The 24,801-nt window shown below is 40.6% G+C and overlaps 2 protein-coding genes across 9 annotated transcripts in view; one reads left to right on the top strand and one right to left on the bottom strand.

Moving 5' to 3' along the window:
* atad2b (ATPase family AAA domain containing 2B) overlaps positions 1–18,853 on the top strand; it is an 86,838-nt gene extending 67,985 nt beyond the window's left edge. For both annotated transcript variants that reach the window (XM_008398289.3, XM_081602203.1), the window contains exons 27-28: positions 6,374–6,502; positions 15,930–18,853. In XM_008398289.3, coding sequence (XP_008396511.2) covers positions 6,374–6,502; positions 15,930–15,971 — 171 coding nt within the window. In that variant the 3' untranslated portion in view covers positions 15,972–18,853. The remainder of the gene's footprint in view (positions 1–6,373; positions 6,503–15,929) is intronic.
* Positions 18,854–20,920: 2,067 nt separating this feature from the next.
* Positions 20,921–24,801, bottom strand: part of klhl29 (kelch like family member 29) — a 273,850-nt gene continuing 269,969 nt past the window's right edge. For all 7 annotated transcript variants that reach the window (XM_008398295.3, XM_017302252.2, XM_081602206.1 and 4 more), the window contains one exon: positions 20,921–22,314. In XM_008398295.3, coding sequence (XP_008396517.1) covers positions 22,131–22,314 — 184 coding nt within the window. In that variant the 3' untranslated portion in view covers positions 20,921–22,130. The remainder of the gene's footprint in view (positions 22,315–24,801) is intronic.

Genomic DNA, 24,801 nt, shown 5'->3' with positions numbered 1-24,801 from the left:
TTTGACCTTTTTTTTTTTTCCCACTCGATTTACACCACTTACATTTTTTTTTAGCATCTCACTGAAGACACTGAAATCTAAAGCTACAGGTTCAGTAGGTTTTTGTTTTTGTTGTTTTGCTTTTTGAAAAAAAAAAAAAAGGTATATTGAAATTAGTGTAATAAAATAACAGTTGTATGTAAAGAAAATAAATTAAAACAAGGCAAGAAAAAGAACAATAATAAATTATATTTACGCATTCAAAGGAGTGGGTAGATGTATAAACTTATTTTTAAATCCAATGTCTTCCAGCAGCAGCATCATCCAATCAATTTACTAATCTTGTTATCTTGGTTATTTTCTTTCTTGGTTACTAGTTTCTAGAGCTGTTTCCTCCAGGACATGTTTAGCTTTATAGAATATAAATCGAGTTTTCGACAGTTTACTTTGTGTATATATCTAATTTGAGATTTCTTTGTCATTTTATTATCAGTAATGACCCAAAGAAATCTACAATCATTTACTCTTTCAGTCTTCATTTTGGCTTTTTTTTTTTTTTATATGATCTACTATTCCCAAATAACATTGTAGTAATTATTACTTTAGTTGCTAACACATATCCCTGCATAATTTTTTGATGAAAACCTTTTAATAAAGACTTGTTCAAAATTAATCAGAACGTCTGGATGGCTGATGAGATAAAAAAAATAAATAAATAAAAATCTTCATTTGTATTTTATGACCAGGTCCACTGCAAAAGGTACTATTTTCTCCCATGGCTTTTTTTTTTGTTGTTGTTGCAAATCGCCCCCCATCATGTACCACCTCCGGCCTCGTAAACTCCACTGGTTTTTATAGCAACAAACAAACCGGAATCATTTATAATTCATTTATTTGGTTGTGCCTCATGAGGGGTGGAGGGTGGGGGAAGGAAAACAGGAAGGAGGATTGGAATTGTGCTCTCCGAGGCAGATATTGAAGGCTTAATGGTGTCCCTGGTGACAGGAACTGTTGGGTTTCAAGCCCCCTACCGCCTGCGAACCCTTTTCTCTCAGCCAGCGCCGAGGAAGACTCCCCAACTCTTACACACACAAGTCGGTGTAGCCAGAAACGCGTTCAGTGATCAAAGTAGACCCTCTACCACATCACAGCCGGCTACTGTCTTCATGCATGATTGTTCACAGCTTGTTTGTTTAACAGAAGGTTTGTGTGCAACACGATAAAACTTAGACAGCATCACAGCAGCGCTTTACACATTTCACAAGAGTAAATCGCTGTCTCTTCTCAAAGCCATAAAGTTGTGAATTTATGAAACGCATTTTGTTGGGGAAAGTGAGACAAGTTTACGCCGCTGCAAAAAAAGGGAGCGGGGTTCAGTTGTGACACTGTTATGCCCTTCTTTGAATGTCTTCACACTTTGCCACGTTTCAACACAACACTAAAACGTATTTAACAGGATTATGTGTGATCAACCAATATAAACTAATGCAGCTTTGTGAAGTGGAAGCAAAACAACCGAGGGCTTTCAAAATTTTTACAAGTGAAAATATTAAATGTAAAATCACCTCTTTTGAACTTAATGTTACGATGTTATTTTCGCATCAAAAACACACCTGGAGTGTTGCTTTGATTCTTTCATGCATGTTTGGAAAATCCTTGAATCGCCCATGGCAACGATTCGGAGGCGCTTCAACGCTTGCTCTCAAAAAGCAACACCTATTTCCAAAAACCTCGGAGCCTCACTCTCCAGCCAAGCTTCCTAAGAATGGTTACAAGTGGTTACCGTCGTGATGAATTGCTGAAAGAGCAGGAGCTTCTTAAAGAGACAGAGGGCAATTTCAAGGCATCAAAATGTGAAATCAGATTTCAAGTAACAAAGTAAAAATGCATGTTTATTCAGGTGGTGGGGGAAATCATTAGAATTCACTTACATGCTATTCATTAAAAGTACCCCAACCCTATATACGTTTGCACTCACAAACGTGCACACAGATTGGTAGGCTATTTGGAGATAAGTTGGGACACACCAACATGTGGCAGGAGGAAGCTGGAATCAAACTTACAAGTTTCCGATCACAAGACGACAACTCTACCCACAGTCACAGAGCCACAGTTAACCAATGGCCACTGGAAATGACAACCTTTTGCTGCATTCTTGTTGGTTGTGCAGGAGGCTCAACTTCTGCTTTTCAAAGATGTGTGGTTGTGTAATTGTGCATCTGTTTGGACCTATTTTCACATGTGAGTGTAAACGTTGAGTACGGGCTGTAAAGCCAGCAGCTTATTTTACTCTTAAAGTGACGGAAGACTGCAATCTCATTATCTAAGAATGATGTTGTGCAATTTAATGAGCATGTTTTGTATAGACCACGGGATTATCCTATTTTTTTTTCAAAGGAGCATAATACTTCACCCTTAAAATTTGTGTTTGTAACGTGACAAAATGTGAAATAATGCAAGAAGTAGGGATACTCTTGTAAGGCACTGTAGCAGCTCCGTATATCACCATCCTGATTTGTTCTCTTCCAGCAGAAGCATCCCACACCCTTGATCTGTGGTCTGAAGACACTTGAGAATAGAGATGTGAAGAAAGATGGGGAGGGGACAATAGTGCAGGGAGTTTAGAGGGCTAAGGTTAAATGGCCCATGTCAGTAGTAGTCTTTAATGCAAGGGATTACTGGCCTTTTGTGTGCTGTGAGCTCACTCAGTCACTGAGCCTGTGTAAGACACACTCGCACACCATTTACCACACACTGACGGCGGCATCCCGATCAGGCCGGCAACAAAAAAGGGCCGGGAAGTAAACTGCTGCAATCAGCTTTGCGCGAGGCAGAGAAGAAAGCGAGGGGACAGACAGGGGAGGAGGAAAAGAAAAATGTGGAACATGAAAAGGGAGAAAAGACAAACATGCTGGAAGCAGAGGTTTTTGTTGTTCAAAAGTGTTAAAATGGGACTGAAAATGAGGTGAGGAGAGGCTCTGTTACACACTGAGTATAGCTCGAGGTTAGGACTTGCATTACGGAGGAAAGGAAAAAAGGTGTTCTCTCTATCATACTGAAGCATGATGGAAATGGAAAGGAATGCTGCAGTTGAAAATTACCTTCCCGTTCTCATGTTTGCGCGACGGGTCGAAATGATGCTGATTGGAGCTTTTTAGGCATGGCTCTTTAAAAAGACGTCTCAAAGCGATGTTATCCTTTTTTTTAAATTTTTTTTTCCCTCTGAGCTGTATTGAATTGATCCAAACGATTTGATACTGAAGCCCAAACAGACACCAGCAGGACATTGTCAGTGTCTAATGATTGAGTTAGATTTATTAAATTTGTTTGTTATTGTCCAAGATGTTATTACAAAAGCCTGAAAAGGTTTTTGAGTGTGTGTTTTATGTATAGCTATTATTTAGATTTACTAGAATGACCAATTGGAGGTTTTCAGGTTAAAATCTTATCCTGCCATGCTGCACATGTGAGTGTTTGAAAGGTATTCAAGTCAAAGAAACTTTATGAATCACAGAGGGAAATTAAATGTTTTCTTCAGAGTTGGTGTAGATGCTTATGGGGGTGTGCAGGAAGAATTTCCTGTAGCAGTCTATGTTACAACGTATCTGAAAAAGCCTCTGGCTGAAGACAGTTTTATAACAGTCTCATGAAGTGGCTTGTCAGGCTTGTTCATAGTTTTCTTTATTTTTATGAAGAACTCTTCAGGAATTAAGTTTATAAATGTATGCATTCAGTCCTGTCTCCTCGCTTTTTTGTTCAAAAGGTGAACAGATTTTTCTTCGTTCTTAATAATAGTCAATGTTTTAGATGTGTCTAGTCTAAAAATTGAAGTAAATTATGCATATATGGGGTACAACACAGCAATTTAAAAACTATAGTTTTCTTTTTTGTAACTTTTTAACTACTGAATAATGGCCTAATCTGGTTGATGTGGGCTGTATACAGAAAGACTGGCTTTATTTTCTTAGAGTTAAATACTAACATTAAAAAACATTTCACAGATGTTCATCCAGTTTGAGCTAATTGGGGCCAAATGTCAAACCAAAAATCTGATTAAATCCCAATGCCAATGTTTATATCTGATTTAATAATAGCACAAGATGGAGTGTATAATTTAATTCATTTGGCGTTAAATTTTCAAAAAAAAACAAACAAAAAAAAAACAGAAGGCAGGACTGAGTATATTTATTTTAGTTCTTCATTGCTGTTAATTAGAGCTGCACCAATCAATCAGCCAAAGATGGGAATTGACCAATTCTCTGCTGATCAGCTGCTATTTCTGATTGGCAACTGAAATCTGCAAACATCTGAACACCGTATGGTTTGATGCCCTTTTTCGAGTTTATTAAAATTCAAGTAAAGGTGAGAAATGTGGTTTTTGTTGAAAATAACAACTATTATCTTTCTGTTAAAACCTACTGCACATTTTTTAGTGTTAAAAATCCTTAAAGAAGAGCAGAAATGAGTTTAAGCCAGCGGAGGACTGCTTGTTGGATCTCCTCTGTTAATTCCATAAACAAGCTAGTAAACTGCAGTTCTGCTTGCAACACCAATAATTTATGCAAATAAAGCCTCGTGTAGACTTTTCGTGTGCACTCAGGAAGCAATAAAAGCATGTGTGTACCTCTTCATTTGATTTATTCATGACTAGTACACATAGAGTACCTTAAGATCTGGGGTCAGCAGTGCTCCCAACTCACAGAAACATTATTTCTGAGAAAAAGCTAATATAATTCTTATTAAATTTTTAAGAAAAAAAATCAGCATTTTATTTCTGTTAAGTTTCAATCAAAAGAATGACACCCTGAAAGCATGCCACTTTTCAATGTTGCTTTCATTCTGTAGTGGAAATACAATGGAAACGAACAGCAGAAGTATTTACACTATCATTTATTATCTTAACATGTATAACCAATGCTTAGTTCTTCATCTTTTTCTGCTATTTGCAGCTTCAGAACCAAAGATTTAATACTTCAGCCACAGATAATCAGATCAGTAATTAAGGTTTTTCTGAATTACACATTCGATGTATTTCAAATTGTGACACTGATTTGATGCCATCATCACAGGTGACATCACCTGTAATATAGTGATGTCATTACAGGTGATGTCATTACATCATCTGTAAAAAGGTGATGTAATGGCATCGCCTGTCATCACCTGTCACTGCAACAGGTAATAATGATCTTGTTGCTGACACCACAAAATACTTACAAATGTGCAGCAACATTGAAAACAATCAGTACACACAGAAAAAAAATCTCTAAGACAAATATTCTGTTTCCTCCTTAAAGTGACTCAGACATAACATTGTGATAATGTTGCATTTATAATGTCTCAGCTGTTCTATTTTTAAGCGGCGCTTTGCTCCTGCTTGCTGTTGTTGATACCTCGTCGGTAACAGCTGTAAGATTCAGTCGGTTTAAAACTCGGCAGCTTCGGTCGGAACAGTTTGTGCTCAGGAACAAAGGAGAAAAAAAAAAGCAAAGAATTGTTTGATTTGGCCAAATTTTCACCTAAAAGGGCAGTGAAGTTTCTCTTGGTGCTTGTTCATATGTTAGCTTTAATCAAGGCGCTCTTATTTAACCGCAAATCATTGTTGGATGAAGTTCAGTGATTAATACACTGCTGGCCGTTTTTTTTTTTTTTTTACCTCTGTAATCCCCCCCACACGCCTCCCTCCTCCCTGTTCACTGTAATTACCTCTCACATGTTCATTGATGAAAGGCTCTGACAAACACGCATGTCTTATTAATCACAATATCGCCTTGATTTTAGTTTTAGACACGTGGACACTGACTACCTCGGGCGCAAAAGACACACACGCCTTCACACACACACACGCGCGCGCGCACACACACATATGCGTACGTTTATTGCTGTGGAGATTTCCTTGTTTGCCTGGTGTCAGGGGTGATAACATTAATTATTGTGCCTTTGCAGTCGCAGCCCTTTGCATTCTGATGAGCCCTGCGTTTGACTAAACCCGCACAGAGTAGCTGACTTTGACTCGGGTAAAATGTGAAGAACAGGTCAATTAGAAGAGCCTTCGACTGCTCCGAATGTTTTAATTAAAGTAGCAGTGAAATGTAAACTTAGTTCTAATTATGATTAGCTTTAATTAGCTGTCACTCTGATCCTAATTGCCTTTGAATACTTCTGACTTCTAAATGCCGCATCTCCAAGCGCCACTCGCCGCGCCAGGCTTCGCTTTACGTGCCAGGTCATACGGCCGCGTACGACTGTCTGCCTGTGTCTGTATCATTACCGTCTCTCTCTGTAAACACGGTAATAATTCATGATATGCATTTGAGTTGGTTTATTTTTTTCCCCCAGAATGTTTAAAACATTAATGTGTTCTTTGTAACATCTCCGTTTACATGTTTCCCTGCAGGTTCTGCTGAGTATGGTGGTAAAGAAGAGTGAGGGCTACAGCGTGGAGCAGCTGGAGAGACTCTACTCCCTCCTTAGCCAGTGTATCTATCGGCACCGCAGAGAATACGACAAGACCCGGCTGCTGCAGGTTAGAACCCTCCTCCCCGAATCCCATCTCAGTGGTACCGTGTTCAGATATCGGTGCCAACATGCTAAATGCTCAGTGGTAGCTACGTTTATCGACACCCAATTTGAGGGCTTGTCCCTACACTGATTCACTTCCGATACCAATGTGAGGTTTAGCATCGGCTGATACCGATCCGTTACAGAAAATTGGATCGGATCAACACACTTAAATGCACCACTAGCTTGGTCCAACATGTAAAAACAACACAACAGTGTAATTAGGAGTAAAATGGCTAAATTAAAATAAATAATAAAGATGCCAAAACTGATAAAAACAACAGGTTGACCATCTTGGTCAAAAACATAAAAAAATAATGCAGCAAACCTTCTTTCAATTGGTTCAGAAAGTGCAATTAGGAGTTCTAAATATAATGTAAAATAAATAATACAGATGACGTCGCTCAAAGTATAGAATTAGACCGAATAGATCTGCCCTAATGGATACCCGTTCTCAACTTGTTTCCAATATCAGAACCGATACAGATATCAATTTCAGATCTGTGCATCTCTAGTGAAACGCCCCAAAATAAATGACTTTGTTGCGAGAAGATAATGTAACAGAAAACGATCCAAAAATCAAATTTGTAACTTGGTAACATTTACTTAGTGGTAAAGACATTCTACACTAACAAATAATTGTTTTAAACAAAGTCAGACTTTTGCAAATAGGACACTTGTGTCTAGTTCATTGAGACTTTAAAGAAAGTAGATTAGGTGTCTGGGAAGCCATTTCTTTGCCTATTTGTCTTACTTTATTTGGTTTAAAGGCACAATGGCTTTACATTTCCAGTTTTGGGGCGAAATCCATTAGATCTTTTTTTACATTTTAGTTTAAACTGACATTTCAAAGAGTTGATAAGGTTACCAGAAAGACATAGCATCACAGATCCTTTCCTCATGGTAACCAGCAGACAAGATGTGCTTTTCCGCAAAAGCATATATTTCGTACTCCGTGCTGAAAAGCTCAATTTTGTCTCATCTGACCATAGCTGTTCCAGATAAAAATCTCAGTAGGGTTTATGTTTATGATGTTAAGAGAGGAAAATCTTTTCCTGGTATCACTCTTTAGCTATCTTTTTTCATATATGTGTGGTGTCTAAAGGCTTGAATAGAGTCTTGGTAGCTCAATAATAGCAGCCACTGCTGTTCTCCAGCTATAAGCTTTTATTCATCTGTTCTTCACATTTTTAACCGTTGGTTTCTGCTCAGCATAAACACGTGACTTTGTTCTGCCCGACGGTTAATCCCTAAGAGAAATGAGCCTCTGTGTCACACCCTAGTCATACTGTAGAGAAAAAATTAACTTATATGTTACCCATTAGTCATTCCATGAAACTCTTGACTTAAAGAAATACGTAAATTAAAAATTGTTTCTGTTATATTTAAAAAGTCTTTCCATTCCTCTTTACCAAGACGCAAACCAATGATGCTCTGTACATTTCACATGTTGGCACCAATATGTGAATTAAGATTTTTACACATTGCTCGTAACTTATGTGTATCGCACACAGTTTAACAGGCGTCCCAATAAATGTAAGGCACATACTGTATATCTAATTTGATATTTTCTGTAACCCGGGAGACGGGTTACAGAAAATACAAATAGTATGATGTCTTTAAGCTCCCAGTAATTACTATGAGACACTAGTGAAGGATGTTGTGACCTCATGAAATACTTTGTTTGGAGGCTTTGCATCATTTGCTTGTTGCCATTTTTGTATTTCGAAGCCATAAGTGATCATTTTTAGGCGAGATGAAGAGTGATGCTCGAAAACTGATTAGACAAAGGTACTCATCTCTGAGGGCTGCCAGCGCACTCATCACAAGACGTTAATCCTGCTAATGACACTATAATGACTTGTGGAAAAAAAGAAGAAAAAAAAAGACTGTTTTACTATAGTTTGTTTTTAATTAGATTATTACAGAGCAAGATATTTTGTAGACACTGTGACTTGCTGTGCTTTTTTATTTTTCATGCTGTAAGATGTTTTACCTCTCACTGCGGATTCTTTGATCATTTGTGGGGTTTTTCTGTGTAACCTGCAATGAGACGGCCTCTTCTTTTTGATCAGCGAGTTTAAAGTTAGAAAAATATAAAGAATATTTGAGTGGATACAAAAAGTAGCTTATAAAGATGAACAGGGTCTTTATGTAGTCTGGAAATGTTTCGGAAAAGTTTAGATCAGGAGTCTGCAAACTGCGACACTTTGGTGCTTCCACAATGTTTTTTTTTTTTTTTTTTTTACTTGTATAATTGAACTCCACAACATAATAAAAGTAAAAGCACCAGTAATGTATTCTTAGAAATATCTATTATTTTCACTTAATTTTCCAAAAATATCAACATCATATAGAAGGGATTGTATTCATCCCATTTTTCTTTAATTACCTAGAAATGGAAACTAAATAGTGATTCTTCAGAAATGACAAAGTACATACAGTAGATATTTGAAATAAGAATAAGTTGTCTTTTTTTTGGTAACATTAGCAGCTCTAGAGGAGTTTTGTTTCTTCTTTGGATCGTCTGTCCAACCTCCATCAATCCACAACTTTGTTCTGTCCATCATAAGTCTGTTCATTTTTGTTTTAATTTAGCTTTTTTTAGTTTCCTGTTTACCACTGCTGAAAGATGCAACAGAGCTGTGAGTGTGAAAAAGAGAAACAAACCCCTGTAATAACAACATTTACAGTTCTCCAACCTTTTTTTTTTGTTGAGTTACCCATGTGTATTTTGTAGCTGCTTTTGCTTTTGCAAAACAGTTGCGGTACACAAAGGATGTCTGGGAAGGCACATCCCTGTTGTAGGAGTTTAGATCCAGACACACGGCGAACGCTGAGATAAGCTGACATACACACACACACACACACACACACACACACACACACACAAAATAAACACAAAGTATCCGAGATCATGACAGAACCAGGATATGAATCCTCTGTGGAAGTGGGAGCCGAGCAATGATGGCATCAGTACAGTTTATATCGGGTTGAGATGGAGGCGTTTTCTGTATCAGTGGCTTTCTTGGCCCCAGAAGAAGTCCTAATGAGGCCAGCGGAGGCTCTAAACGAGGGCATGTAAAAGGTAAGGCGATGGCGATGCGGACGTGTGGCGATGAGATGGGATCCGTAATCCACAACGATTCATTACAGATCCTCGGAGAGCATGCCTCACAAGTCTCAGCCAGTTTGGCATGTCACTTTTTTATTTTTTTTTTATTTCTTTCTTTGTTTCCAATTTTTGACTTGAGCAGAAGATGATTTTATCAGAATATAAAATCTAGTCAGGCGGAACCCCTCCCTGCTACAGGAAGTCCCCCTCCCACCCTCCTCGATAAAAGCTGAACAGATCTCTAATGCTGATGACCTTTTCTTTTTATTTACCGCTAATTTCTTTTGACAGTCTTCTTTACAGAAGTGACTGCTGTATAGCTTCCCAGAATCCCATCTGGTCATCTGCTGCTGCCTCTGCTGCTGCAGCAGGATGTCAGAGCAGACAGGGGGCCAGCGATGGTGGTGGTGTCGTGCCGTTGGTAGCCAGGGCTGGTTGTCAGAATGTCAGAGAGGGGAAGTAGCAGAGAGAGCGGGAGAGAGCGAGCGAGCCAGCCAGCCAGTCAGCCAGGTGGTGCCGCCTGTCGACAGGCCCGCTGGAGGAGGAGGTGGTGGTGGAGGTGGGGAGGGGTGCGCGTCTGGGTTCATCTCATGCTGCCAGCCCAAATTGGTGTTTGGAGAGCAGAAATGTCAGCTCATCTGGCACGTGTTTTGTTTGCCAGTGTTTTCAACAGGCAGCTTGACTCCCCCAGCAGGTCATCTCTCCTTGTAAAACTCCCCAGAGAGCGAAGAAGGCGTGCGGGCGGCGCTCGTGTCGGATGTGGCGTCAGCAGCTACCTTCCACTTTAATGTAGCTCTGTGTAGCGGTTCGTGGTATTTGTGTGTAAATCGTAGTGCTGAGTGAAACGGAGCATGTCCATACATTTGTCTTCTGTACTTCCCCCTGCCGTCGTTCTCCCGGCACGGCTCGTCTGTCTTCAGAGGGGGTTGACCTTTCAGCAGATGGAGTGAACCGCAGCCCTCTTACAGTTACAGCAAGAGAAACTGTGTCTGCTCTGTTCGCCACGGCAACCCGGCTCGGCTTTTATCCAAATGTTCTGGTTCGGATTGGCCCCAAGTACCTGGATCTGTGCAGGGGGACAACTCAATATGATGCTGAAGTAGCAGGGATGAAAATTTGTTGATTTCGGATATTTCTGGTACCAATATATGGTGCATCCGTTTAAACCAGTGGTTCTCAATTATTTTCTGTTACGCCCCCCCTAGCAAGACGAAAACTATTCGCGCCCTCCACCGTGACTATCCGTCTCTGCATAACATTTTATCCTTATTACCATTCAAGAAAAGAAAAAAAGAAAGACATATGGTCAAACTTACAAAAAATTTAAACTTCTACAGAGTTCAGTTGGTTTAAACTTTAAACCAACTGAACTCTGTAGAAGTTTAAATTTTTTGCTTATTTTGCATGAGCTGCTAAAGATTCATCTATCAGTTCGTCCATCTGATTGAAATATCTCTAAATTTTAGTTTAGTGTTTTTTTTTTACTTTATAAACTATATAAACTTTCAAAGTGGACTTGGAACTCTGTTTCTCCCCAGGTTTGACATTTAGACGCCTAAAATATGCTCTGAAGTCTTTATTGTTTCTAAAACACGCTGCCTTTCTGTCTCTTCTTTTTGATGTCGCCACGACCCTACCAAACGACATGACTGAAGAACAATTGAGCTCTAAAAATTAATTGCAAAAAGCAATCTGGATTGTTTGAATTCAGGACAACAGATTCTGAAAGGCTCGAGTGTCGTTTGAGACTATTTGTATCCGCGATGAACAGTCGCGCACAAAGAGAAAACCTTCATGAAACAGAAAACTTTGTTTTTTTTTTTTCCCATTTCGGAGCGAACACAATGCAGCCCTTCCATTTGTCGTTGGAGCTGTTGTCTGGCTTGTGAAAGAACACCTTTTGTGCAGAAATAACACACGAGATTGTCATCTTTCAGCACTTTGTCTTTTGTAGCAGAGGGAGGGAAAAAAAAGGAAAAAAAAAACAAACACTTGCGCTGTTGATTTTTCATTGCTAACCAACCGGACACACACAGCTGTAGGAAATTGTAGCTGGGAAATGAAAATCAGTTTCTCTGATGGAGGTAGATGAGATGAGTTCAAACTAAATCGGTGCACTTCGGTAATTTAACACCTGTGTCACAAATGGATGATGCGTTAAGGGAAACGAGCGTGCTCCTGCCAGATGTTTACTTTAGTGCGTAGTATTAATACTGTCCAATAAATCCAATTACTTGTGAAGCTATCTAGCAGTGAGCTTATCTTGCCTTGATCTTCCTCCATATTGCAGAGAAACACCTCAGTTGGGTCCCTGTTAAATATGCCGCTTTTGGCTCCAAACACCTTTTACTTTAACTATACTCCTGCATTGCTTCTTTCAGCGTTTACCGTTTTATCATCCCTACCATCGAGTCTGATCCTAAGCAATCTGTGCTCAGTTTATGTGTAATAGCTGAGCCCAGTGCATAGAAAAGACGTCGATTCACATCTGAACGGATCATATAAATTTAAGAATGTTTTTGATTGCCCGAACGTTAAAGTGCAGTTAAAGAGTTTTCAGGGTGCAATGGATACAAATGCGTGCTGCGACAATGCTTCCACCAAGACGGGTTGCATGAAATTCAGCAGATAAACGCCGCAAATATCCGTGTAGTTTTACGAAATCCAGTTCAGAGCCGTAAAGGAATTGGCTAAATAAACGGCTCTGTTATTCCCCACGACTCCACGGCGATTTGTTACTCCATTTCACACCTTCGTCTCCACGTCGCTCCATTCTGCACACCCAAGACGCAGCGTACTTGTACTCTTGACGTTGCAAATCAGTTAAGGTCTATTGGATGCTCGGTAGCAGCTCAGTTGTGTTTAATTAATTTTAAGTATAAACATTCATTGACTGCTTAAATCAGGCATGTCATTTCTAGTTAACTATTATTTTCTGGAGATTTTTATCGCGCGTCCCGTTTTGATTGACATGGTTCCTGATCCGGATGGTGTGATGTTTACGAGAGTCGGACGGCCACATTTCTTCTCGTTAGATAACGAGCAGACTCTAGTGAGCCGCAGTTTGCATTCAACTCGTGGTTGGTTTCAGATGTCTTCCGTTTTATCCAAAACGACTAAAAACGTATGAAATGGAGCAAAATGACCAGAATTAATCTGAATTGGTTTCCTCAGAGCTACACAGGTATCGCCTTAACATGCTAGTGAATTTGCTGAGCTCCCTCAACACCCTTTGACCTTAGCAAACCTATTAACGGTGGCTTCTGTCTGACCCAGGGGGATTTTATTGCGCCACAAACCCTTAACATTGAGGAAACCGGTTTAGTCCTCTAATGTAACTGCATCTGGTCAACCGCAGGGGTATGTAGAGACGATGCAGTCCCAAGCCTCCGAGGCTGATAAACTTTTAGATCTGCAGAGCAGCGTGGAGCTCATTAGCACCTCGGTGTTCTTTGTACAAGTGATAAATGGGGGGATTAAATAAATCACAGATGCTTAAAGCATACATGTGCCTAAAACATTGGGCGTGTTTAATGGCCTGACGCCTTTTTAGATTTTTCTAAATAAGTCATATTTCATGCAGTCGCGCATCGCTTCCACCTCTTATTGCCCCGTTATCGTTTAGTCTGTGCGACCTGCTGTTGACGGCTGAGGCAGAAGTACCAAGGGCTTAATTTATGCGATAAAAGTTAAAACAATAAATACGCTGCTTATACATTTTTTTGTGATTATTGCACTGGGAACGCTCCATGTCGGTTTTGAAAAAGCTGGTTTATTTATGTTCCTTCGGTCCTCGAGACTTGCAAACCTGTTACTAAAAGTAAGTCTGAAGTTTGTGCAAGATGTAGAGTGTCAGGCTAAAGGGCAGAAGTAAATCTGAATGTTAAGTAGTTGCATTAGCATGGTGGTAATGCTTTGATTGGAACATGATCCAGGTTTGCTATTGTTCTCCATCGGGACTTTTAGATCTGCTGGTTCTTTACCACTAACATCAGGCTCGATGCAGCGTTTACTTTAGACAAACATTGCATCATGACATTTAAGTGATTAAATTGTCCGATTTCACAATTTTCACTGCCGATTACTAGATTGCATGCATTCATTACTTCAATAAGTTTCATTTTAATGATGCCTTTGGCCTCTTCTGTGTTCATGCTGGAATCGATTTCTAAAAAACACGATTCTCAGTCTGTTTCAGGTACATTTATTTTTGAACATTTAAAAAAAAAAGCATTGTACACAGAGACTGTTCTTTGTGTGATGCCCTTGTCACACGTTGCATAGAACACATTTTGAAACCATTAACAAGGTTCTGGCACGATTCTGTTTAAATATTTGATCAACTTTGACAAACATGGTAGTTCATGTAGTGAATCCGATTCCTGGTGTTCAAAGCTTATAAATGTTTAATAAACTTCAGGTCAGTGTCCTTTTTAGAAGCTCTGTGTTTGGCTGCTTTCCTTTTTCTAAAACCAGTTAAAGATTTCATGTGGGTTTGAGGTGAAGTTGAAGAGTCTTTAGTTGGTTCTTGGTCCATCATTGTGGTGATCCTAAGCACGGTGCTGCACCCACCTTCCTTCACAGTTCCTACTGCGTTTTTAGGTTTAAAGGTCTCACTTGGACTCTTGGAACATTTATCTTTCCTCCGTGGCACATCCCTGCCCCCTCTGACCACATAAGTTTTCTCGATAGTTTTTGAAAATTCTCTTTTTTTTTTCCTCAGGCACTAAGATTGGGGTACTAACAGTTTCTAGTTTGTGTAGTTCTTGGGTTGGTCTTCGACATTTACACCTGAGAGGGGGCTGAGGGGTTGGGTCAGGTGTGTTCAACTTTATGCATTTGGAAGATGCCTTTTCTCCAGTCTGTCAGAGGTGACAGAGTAGAAATAGAGCGCAGGAGAGGAGGTAGAGAAGTGTGGGTGCTAGGGGGACGAGGTTTTTCCTCAAGAGCTTGGTCTTTCAGAGTTTACTGACATTCGACAGGGACAGCCAGTTCTGGTAAGTTCCACGGCAAGTCTGAATTGTCTTGAGTTTAGATTAGGAGCAGCTCGCCAACAATCCTTCAATCCGTTGGCTGAAATCTGAACACAAGACAGACGACTCTAAAATCTATCAAAATTGGTTTTGGAGTAGAAAATGCAAACTGCCAGTAAGCGTCTGGATCAGCCATGCCAACGCCCCGGCCTCAGCCTCGTCCAAATATGTGGACGTTATGCAGAGAGGTTGAACATGTGCCAGGAAACAAAAACGGTTTGAATCAGCTCTACCAAATCCTGCTAAAGGGAAACGGTCAAATATTCACCCTGTCGCATGAAAACCTGTGGATGTGTGGCTGAGATTCAACTTGGGGCTTTTACCCGTATTTTGGCAAGTTCAAGTTAATATGTGAGCCTGTATGTGTAATTTTGACTTCATGTCGATTAGAGAAAATACATAAAATTAAATTGTATTCACCCAATTAGTTTTTTTTAATGATCTTGGCTGTGTAATCTCTCCACCCTGGAAAAGCACAACAATAATCATCAGGTATGTTGTTCTAAAGCCGCTTGTCTGTTTTGGATGCAGCGATCTCTTAGAATGTATTTACATAAAAAGAAAATGAAGACTATTAAAACCTCATCAGCCAGGGCCTTTGGAGAGTACGCCTATAGTTGGCAGTCATTCTCCAGCTTCTACAGGGAGTTTCAAACTTTCTAATGCGGAGCGGCTCCCGTCTGAAAAAGTTTCCCCTCTTCAGATGCTCAAAATTGCTTTTTGCTGAAAAGTTGATGGGTTTTTTTTTTTTTTTTGGATAATATTTAAACTTTTGCTGAAATTGATATCTGGTAGGGGCGTCTGTGATGCGCGCGCCGATCAGCCGTTCAGATTAGAGAGCACACGCAGCATAACATCTTCAAGGCATTAATCATGGTCTATTGCAGGCTAACATCCATCTCTCTTCCTCTGGCTCCGCTCAGATGTAGTCAGTGTCAAACTCTGCTGTTTTCACGCTGAGAGAAATCGCCCATCTTACTCCAGCGACGGTTTTACTCCACTTTACATCATTTATCATGGTGAAAGCTGTTGTTTGCTGTGGGAAATTTCCAAGTAATATTGAAACGGCGGTTGCACAGATGCTTTTGTACACACATCCAATTTTGCTGTGTTGGCTTGAGATTAAGCGGTTTGTGCTGATCCGTGTCTGCTTCTCTCTCTCTCTCTCTCTCTCTCTTTTTGTGTGTGTGTGCGCGTGCGTGTGTGTGTGTGTGTGTGCGTGTGTTTTTCTGTTTGTGTCACAGGAGATGGAGGAGAGAATCCAGCATTTTGATACATTCCTGTGAGGTGGAGAGAAGAAACTTTTCAGGTCGATCCTGATCCGCCTGGGACCACAAAGACTCACAAACAAACAAAAAAATAAATATATATATAAAAAAAAAGAACACTCTCACACACTCACGAATCAATCCCGATTTGTGAGGATGAGGACATTCATTGGTGCTATCGTCTCAGGAACCTGGCCATATCCACATCCATTCAACACAACCGAACACAAACACACACACAACACACACCCACAGTGACGGGCAACCCTGGTGCTACTCGGGTGCTATCCTAATATCCATGCTGCTCTTGGGAACACTTCTCAACTCACTTTTAAAAAAAACAAACAAATCGGGTGACGTCTCATCGCGAACCTGAACGCTTCTCGCCACAGCCGGCAGCTCATACACACCTACACACGCACACAAACCTAACGAGACCCTCACCAGCAAAAGTGTGAATGCGGAGCGCTGCGTCGAAGAGGACCGACCGTGTCCTGAATCACTGTTGCAGCCCCCCCTCCTCTTTACCTTAACGGGGGGGTGGAACTCCTCGCCGTACAGGCCAGTTATCGCCGCGCTATTATGCGCTGCCGAGTCTTTCTGCCGTTTCAGCCGCGTGAGCCGCTCGATATCTGAGCCACAGGCGGGGGAAACGCCTACCCACCCCCCAAACCCCGCACCCGAACAAAAAGCTCGCAGAGAGATTGGTTAGGTGATGAGGTTGGCACAGCAGGACCGGGAGCAATCATGTCCTGTTCATTATAGCGGTCATCTGGTGTGGAAAGAGCCCCTCCACCCCTTCTGCCCCCCCTGCCCCCTCAAGACCTCCAAGTGTTTTGAATTAGTGGGTTTAGAAAGGAGACGGACCTCCTTATGAGTTTAGTTTCAGCAGATTGTTCCTGTCCTGAGTAGCTTCACAGTTTGAATGTTTCTGTGGGCTCAAATTTCAGGCTGAAAATATTCTGCTCTTTCAAATTACATTATATATCCTTCTACAAGAAAATGCCTGTTGAGGGGGGGGGAGTATATGTGATTCAGTTTTGTGAAACTGAACAGATGAGTAAAACTCAGCTGCTCTTTGCGTGCGCCTTCAAAGTTTACGCTTTTAAGCTGGCCATGATTGGACAGTGATCGGGTAAAATGACCAACCAGAAGAGATGAGAGTAGACACTGTTTACTTTTCCTGCTCTTTATAGAGCTTTTATTTGTCTGGAGTGTAAAGTCACACGACAACGCCCCTCAATATTTTCATGCTCCACACAAACCCAAATTTACCTGCATTGAAATATTTCCAGTTACGAAAAACCTCAACTGTAAAAGTTTGGTGGTTTTATTCTAACTGTAGTAATCGATATCTTTTTAGCTTGGTTTGGTTCAGGAAATTTTCCTGGAGCTTATCTCATACCACCTGCTCCGAATAATAATACTCGGATTACAAATCATCCCTCTAAAAAAACAAAAATAAAACATTTGAGTGCAGGTAGAAATACCATTTTGGTTTCTGAATTACATTTTTATGAAGTATGTACCGTCCCCAATCAAAGGAATTTCCTGATTGGTTACTTGCTGTGCAAAATATTTGCCAAAATCTTCACATCAAACTTAGAGACCCATGCAGAGGGCAGCTGACTTTACTACGGAAGTTCAAAGGTGCCAAAATTGTATAAATATTTTGTAAAAAAAAAAAAGAAAAAAGAAAAGTGATCAAATCTATAATTATTAAATTGTTTTGATAAAGATGTTTATTAAACACATCTGTTTGCGCTCGAGTTGAAACTGTTTTGGTCAATTTTAATCCAAAGAGGATGTTCCTGTACAATGTAACCAATCACATGTTCAGGCCATATTTGATGAGTCACAGTTACACAGCACGACGCACAGCAAACACGGGAGCCAAGTAAGAAACGGATTAAACTAAATAATGCTTTTACCGTACAAATTCAAACTATTTGGAATTTAAGTATTTTAATGTAGTGATCGAAAAAAAAAAAACTTTGTCGTTTCTAAAATGTATTTTTTGTGTGTAAAAGTATGTTGACAAAATTGAATCACACCTTAATTTCCCAGGCAAGCCAAGATGTAAAAGTACAAAATATTTAGGCCAAATTTAAGCCCATATGTTTCCCTTCTCTTAAGCTTCGCCCACTCCAACCCCACTCACCCCACATACCCCACTACCCCCATCGATTGTACCCACCAACACCCTGACTGAGGACCTGGAAGGACAGATAGGAAGGCGACTTGTAGGTTGCACTGCCTAGTGTGTGCCTTATTTTAAACCCTGATGGAACAGATTGAGTTTAGCTTTCGATGTGGAGGGTCTTAACCATGGACAGACTATAAAGATATAAACTAAAGACTGAATAAAACATGATAGTTTTAATTGTGACCTAAGCGACAGAGAGGATAAAAAAAAAAAAAAAAGAAGACCCAGAGGAACTCACCTGATGCATCTGCGACACTTGAAGTCTCGTTCCTACGTTTCGAGGAATTCACGTCTTATCAGGCCCCCGGGGCCAGCCGGCGGAGGTCGGCCTCCGAGTTTGTCTTTTATATGCAAGAATCAAACGACGCGAGTCCGAGGATTTTGTTGTGCCAACCGTTCTCCCGCTCCCTCCAAAGGTGCTGACGCGACGGCGCCCGTTCGCTAGCCGTCTTGTTTTAAACTCGACATACTCGGTGGTCATTACCGTGTTTTTTTTTTTATTATTATTTTTTACATTTTTGTATGTGTTTTGTTACCTTTTTCGTTGTTTTTTTTAAAATGAGTTTTCTTTGCTTGAATTGAGATTGTTTTTGCATGGATGGGAAATTCATAATGAACAAGGCCATTCTTGGCGGAGCCCACCCCTCTTTTACTTACAGTGTGTTACATGATTTAGCTGCTTCTTCTTTTCTATCAGCAGATTAGAGAAGCTGGATTCTCATCTCTGGCCGTTGCAGTAAAAGTTTTCTTCTTTCTGTGGTAAATTAAGGTGTTTACTGAAGCTTTATAAAAGTTTATCGGTGTTCTCATGCTTTTTGAAGATGTTCTGAGCAGGTGTGGACTGGAGAAGGCCTCCCCTCTATCCCCCATTTCTTTTTTCCTTCTTTTTTTTTTTCCCTCAAAGCAATCCTCGAACCTCTCGGGTCAGCTCTAACTCAAGCTCACGTCTGCCTTTTTCCCCTCTAATCCTTGGTGACGAAAGCAAAGACAGTATGCAAACTGGCGATGACAGGTTAGTACTTGGACTACTGCGGAGAGGGGGAAAAAAAACCCCCACCAATGCTACCTCAGCTTAATTTATTTTAAATGCGGAATTTGTTTACTGGGCGCAACAGTATTTTATTTTGTCTCGCTCCAAAAAGTACTGTCACAACATCCCCACCGCAGTATCACCTTTGGTACCAGACGAGTCCAAACCGCAGCTGCTGCAGTTACCCAAGAGTTGTTTGTATCTCTGATTGTGTTTGTATGTTTTTTGAATTTGAGCCAGATGATGATTGCATTAAGGATATGACACAGACTGTATTTTAAAGCTTTAGTTTCAGGTTCCTCGATCCGATCCGCCTCCTCCTTCCCTCCCGAAAGCATTTTCCGCTTCTGTCGCCTTGTTTTTTTTTTTGTTTTGTTTTTTCCCTGCAGATTTTCATCTCATTCTTACTATTTATTAGCAAATATCTTACTTAATATTCATGAAAATTGTTTTTGTACGTCATGAAGTTAACATTCATTGAGCATTAACGCGTGTTTGTAGCGTTTGTGTAGCAGGTTTATTTGGCGTCTGTGGGGGGGATTAAAGGGTTTACAGGTCTCTCAGGTTCAACACGGGACAAAATGCCCTTTCAGCTTTTTTTTTTTATATATATATATATATATAAATATATATAATTTATTGCATTATGTTTTGAGTGGTTACAGACTGTGACATACTGGAAGAGGCTAGCACAAGAACAGCTAAGTTAGTTTCTGTCTTTATGCTTCACAGTGGGGGGGAAAAACCTGACCAGACTGATCCTTTTTTTTTTTTTTGTCATGTCATGTTGATCACTTTGTTTCTGCCAAAAGTAGATTTTTTTGTTTTGTTTTATGGATTTAAATTTTACATTTGGACATAAAAATCTGGGTTGTTAAATGTCATACATTGTGATCTTCCTTCCTTCCTTATGAATTGTAGCCAGTTTGGACTAACAAACCAATTTTTGTCTGGTAGATGAGACTGCTTAGTCCAGTATGCAGAAGGAAAATGGTTCGTTGTTTCCCTAAATTTTGTTCTCCCCCCTCCTTTCGTTCCACGGTTCTGTTAGAACGTTTTGTAGCTCCGTCGGTTCTGTTCCTTTGTGTATTTTAAAACACCTGTTCACTATGTTACTTTAGTGTAAGTTATATTTGAAATTTACTGTATTTCTCAATAAACTGCTGTTGATATACTTGAATAAAGGTGCAAATTAAAATTAAAAAGAAAAAAAAATCTTTCTTTTTGCAGCAAGTTTGAAAAGCATTCATTCTTCTTGGACTTCTTCACGTTGTACCAGCAAAGTCAGTGATTATGAATATTGTACACCAGGGACATTTTCATTTTGGGGCCCATATCAAAAATCTGAATGCTCTTAAAGGGCCAGTTGTACCACTTTTGATAGAACCCATTAAAATATCAAGTGTTTAATATTGAACACATTTTCTGTCCATCCTGATTTTCTGCAATCAAAATCAGATTTCGTGGTGCTAATGTGGTGTTAAATGTGATGCATCGATCGTGGACTGCAACTTGACATCAAGTAAAGCTGAGGCAGCAGTCACTTAAACACAATGTTTTTGGCCAGTTTGGAGAAAAAAAATTCGATTTTGTGTGAATTTTGTAGGTTTGCACAAGTCGGAGGGACTTGATGTAATCTGGAGTCCAGAGGGCCACATAAAAAGATTTGGCCCCCGGGCCTCGAGTTTAACACGTGCTGTTCACAGAAACAAACTTGACAATATACCCACGTTCTTGTTATATGTATTAGGGTTTAATAGTAACAATTGTTAGCTTCTCCTTTCTGGGTACAGATTTACAGACATATGTTGAATCCATCCTATTAGTCTTTTTTTTTTCTTGTTTTTTCTAAAAACATTTATACAGAATTGCTTTCAGGTTGTAAAATATACATATTTCCTTCCTGTATTTACAGAATATCAACCCAACATATGTGGGCTGCAATGAAACACACTGTATAAATCAGAACATAGGGTGGGGACTGATGGAGGATGAGAACCCATGAATCAACAGATAACATCTATGATAACAGTCACAGGTGAATATTGTGCTTTATTTTTCTCCTCCTCCACCTTCAGTATCAGATCAGATGGCGACAGAAAGACGAATTCCTCCTCGCTGCTGTAATGTAATCTTTGTCCCAGAAAGTAAAGGCAGAGGAAAGCTCTGATTTCTCTCGTTGTGCGACTCCAACACGAATCTCAGCGGTGAACCCTGCGTGACCCAGATTCGCCCATCTTCTGTGTTTAACGATTCGTCAAAAATATATATTTAAAAAAAACAAAAACAAACTGGGTCACGGAGGGTTCACAGTCTGGTTCTGGAACTAACTCGTAAATCCACGTACAAGGACCTCGCTTCCTGACACGGCGACGAGAAGGAACCCCCTCTGACCCGCAGATGACGAGGAAAGCAGCCCCGCTCGGCTCCGTCGTGCTTCCTAAATGTCAGAACCGTCTTATGGAACAGGATTTAATGAAAATGACAAAAAGCATGGACCGGTGATGTCTTTCGCTGAGCTCAGAGTGGGTCAGAGGCAAGAGGAAAGTGGAGGATTCACAACGATCTGGCAGAGACGCAACTGGAGAAAAACACCCCAAACCCAGACAACTCCACTTAAATAAACTGTTAAGTTACTAAGAAGGTCCCTGTGCCTGTTGGATGAGAGGATGAACTACTACCATGACACGTACAGCACTCGAGGTTAGGCATCATCACCTGGCATGGCTAAGTAGCATGTGGTACATTCTGCACAGGGTTTTGTTTCACGAGAGAGGGGGGAGGGACGCAGGGGGGACGGGTGTGAGTTTGCAGGGTTAGCCGTGCGGATCGATGCAGACCGACCAAACGGTCGAGCGACCCGGCTCTGAGCTGCCATCATCGTGCATCGTTCGGCTGGTGGTTTGGCTGCGACCCGGTGCGGTCCCGTCCAGCACTACCGTCAGCCGCTCTGGATGTACTTCTTGATGACCACGCAGCCGTGTCTGAAGAGCGGGCAGGGCAGCGACTGCAGGAGCGTCCACGCGTTGGTGCAAGGGTCGAACGTCTCCATGTTGCCAAGGGCGGGACCCTCGCTGCTCATGATGCCTCCGGTGGCGTAGATCTTACCGTCCAGGACGACGGCACTGCGAAGCAGGGAGGCAATAGTCAAACATCAGAGTGGTTTGCGTTCTGATTGGTTCATGCTAAAAAAGAAAATGGTATTGCTGCAGAATATAAAACTGGGCTTATACTAAAAACCGATATTTTCATTTTGTTGCTGGAAGGGGAGGAGGGCCATGATGCAGCAAAGGATTGTGGTGATTTTAACTTGAAGCAGTGGTGAAGCGGGGTTGTGTTTTCTTAAGGGTATCCAATATGACCGATAACCGATATTATACATCGGCCCAAATTCCCATTGATTCATCCCTAAAAAAAACAACCCTAAAACTGACTGTCATCTAAAAGGGAGTAAATGTGCAAACTTGTTTTAGAAATATTGGTGTCAATCACATATGCATCATAAAACAGTGTCTTCAGTCAGAGGCTTCTTCAGAATCACTGTAATACTGACCTCTACAGGAGATCCTTCCTGCCCAAAGCCATCAACATTAACAACCATGACAAAACCTCTAACGTAATTATCGTAAGAACAACTTACTTTCCCTTTGGGATTAATAAAATATTTTTTAATTGATTCCAGCATTGCAAAAATGAAATTAAAGCATGGTTCTATAAAACCTGCCAGGTTTCCTGGAAAAGGTTCTGGCAGCTCATTTAGACAACATTTTATAATTTGAGATTCCCACATTAGAGCCGATTTAAAAAAACAATGTAAACATTTCCTAAACCTACAAACACTACATTTCTAATGTCACAGTGTTGTAGAGAACATAAAGTTGGATTTTTATGCTCGTTTGACCTTCTTTTAAATCTTTTTTTTTTTTTTTTATCTGCTTCTGTGTGAAGTTAAAAACTTTAAGCTGAACGCATGAATCGGGTGAAGAGGTGACATTCAACTAACAGGGAAAAAAAATCCAATAAATTTTACTTAAAAACAGTGAATGCCTGCGTCCTCGGGGGTTGCAGAGCAAAAACAAGCTGCTTTGTTCGTAGCAGGCTCAGAAAGGTCTGCTCCCGTCACCGACATCTGGAAACCAGCGTTACCCAACTTCCTGTTTGTTCCTGCAAACGTTTATCCAACTTTTTTTTTGTTTTTTTTGTTTTAAAGAGCCAGCCGGTTTTTCGGGGCAAAACAGCAGCGATCAGAGGTCATCAGTGTCTATAAGTAGCTTTATGTGAGGCTTTAAAACGAGACGCCTGGGAGTCCTGGCAGCAGGAACGCGGCTCATGTAGCCGATCGTCTGATAAACGGAGACACTCATCTATGCAAACGTGTTGATTGTGGTGCTGGCGGCTGTGCCTGCAATCATCTGACAACAGCAAGCAGTCCCAGTGCAGGAAACAAAAGTAAAATCACACATTACACTGCCTCTCGAGGGCACAAGAATGAGAGAGAGAGAGAAAAAAAAAGAAAAAACTGCAAATATCTGTACAAATGTGCTCATTTGATACGAGAAACTGAAGCAGGAGTTTGTGTGTGGAAAGGATTAAAAACTTGGGCTGTAAGCTGATTAGAGCTTTGTACTCCTATCGGGCTTTGGAACGATCTCTATTTATATAAGGTGCATGCTAAAAAAAAAATAAAACAAAAAAAAACACACGGCAAACGACGAGCAGGAATCCACCGCACTGCCAGGACGCAGGAAGACACAGAGGGGCTGAATCTGCTCAGTTGATCCAGCGGAGAGAGGACACAGGGCAGAGGGCTGCTGCTGTCCTGCATGGTGACCCGCCAGGCTGATTCCCCCCCACCCCCCACTCCCACAACGAGTTTGTTGTTTTCGCCTCCTTCTCCTCCCCGGTTGTGTCAGACTTAGTTAAATGTAGCAGAACCAGCTGCCTGCCGTGTGCTGCTACAGCTTATCAATAACTCTGACAACATGATTTATGCTGCACATTCTGGCCATAAGATCACAGTCTGTAATTGCCTCCCAAATGCATTTCATCCCCCCGTCAATGTTTATGAAAAAGAAAAGAAAAACAAATCACAAAAAAAAAAAAAAAAACTAAAAAGTGAGATTATCATTTGGTAAAACTGCACGTCTGAGTGGCTCGGCTTGACGAGGATATCAGGGTGTGATTGCTGTTGATTTTCATTTATTACGCCATTATGTGGTCATAAATGGAGGGGAAAGTAGTTTGTTTTTTTTTCTCTCTCTCATTAACACAAAATATTTCCACTCCTGCATGTCTAGAGGTTCAGGATGTCCTGGATGTTTCTGTGGAGTTGGAGGACAACTAAACAAAAAGCTTTTTGATGCTACAAATCAAACCCAAACGGTCAAAGTCTGAAGAATTGATTCACTCGAAAAGTCTGTTTCCTTTCTCTCAGCAGAATTACTATTCAAGCAAATCTAAAATAAATAAATAAATAAATAGAAAACATCAAGCCTGCGAATTAGATTTTTTCCTTTTCTTTTTTCTGTTCCCCACCAAGGGCGAAGTTTTGCCGCCGAACCGCATCGCTCTGAAAACACAGTCGGCCCACAGCAGGCTTTTTGTTCACGTTT

Source organism: Poecilia reticulata, chromosome 21, assembly GCF_904066995.2.
Source record: "Poecilia reticulata chromosome 21, P_reticulata-male-v2, whole genome shotgun sequence".
Taxonomy (NCBI): Eukaryota; Metazoa; Chordata; class Actinopteri; order Cyprinodontiformes; family Poeciliidae; genus Poecilia; species Poecilia reticulata.
Note: the sequence above shows the minus strand (reverse complement) of the source record. Positions and strands in the feature narration are given on the sequence as shown.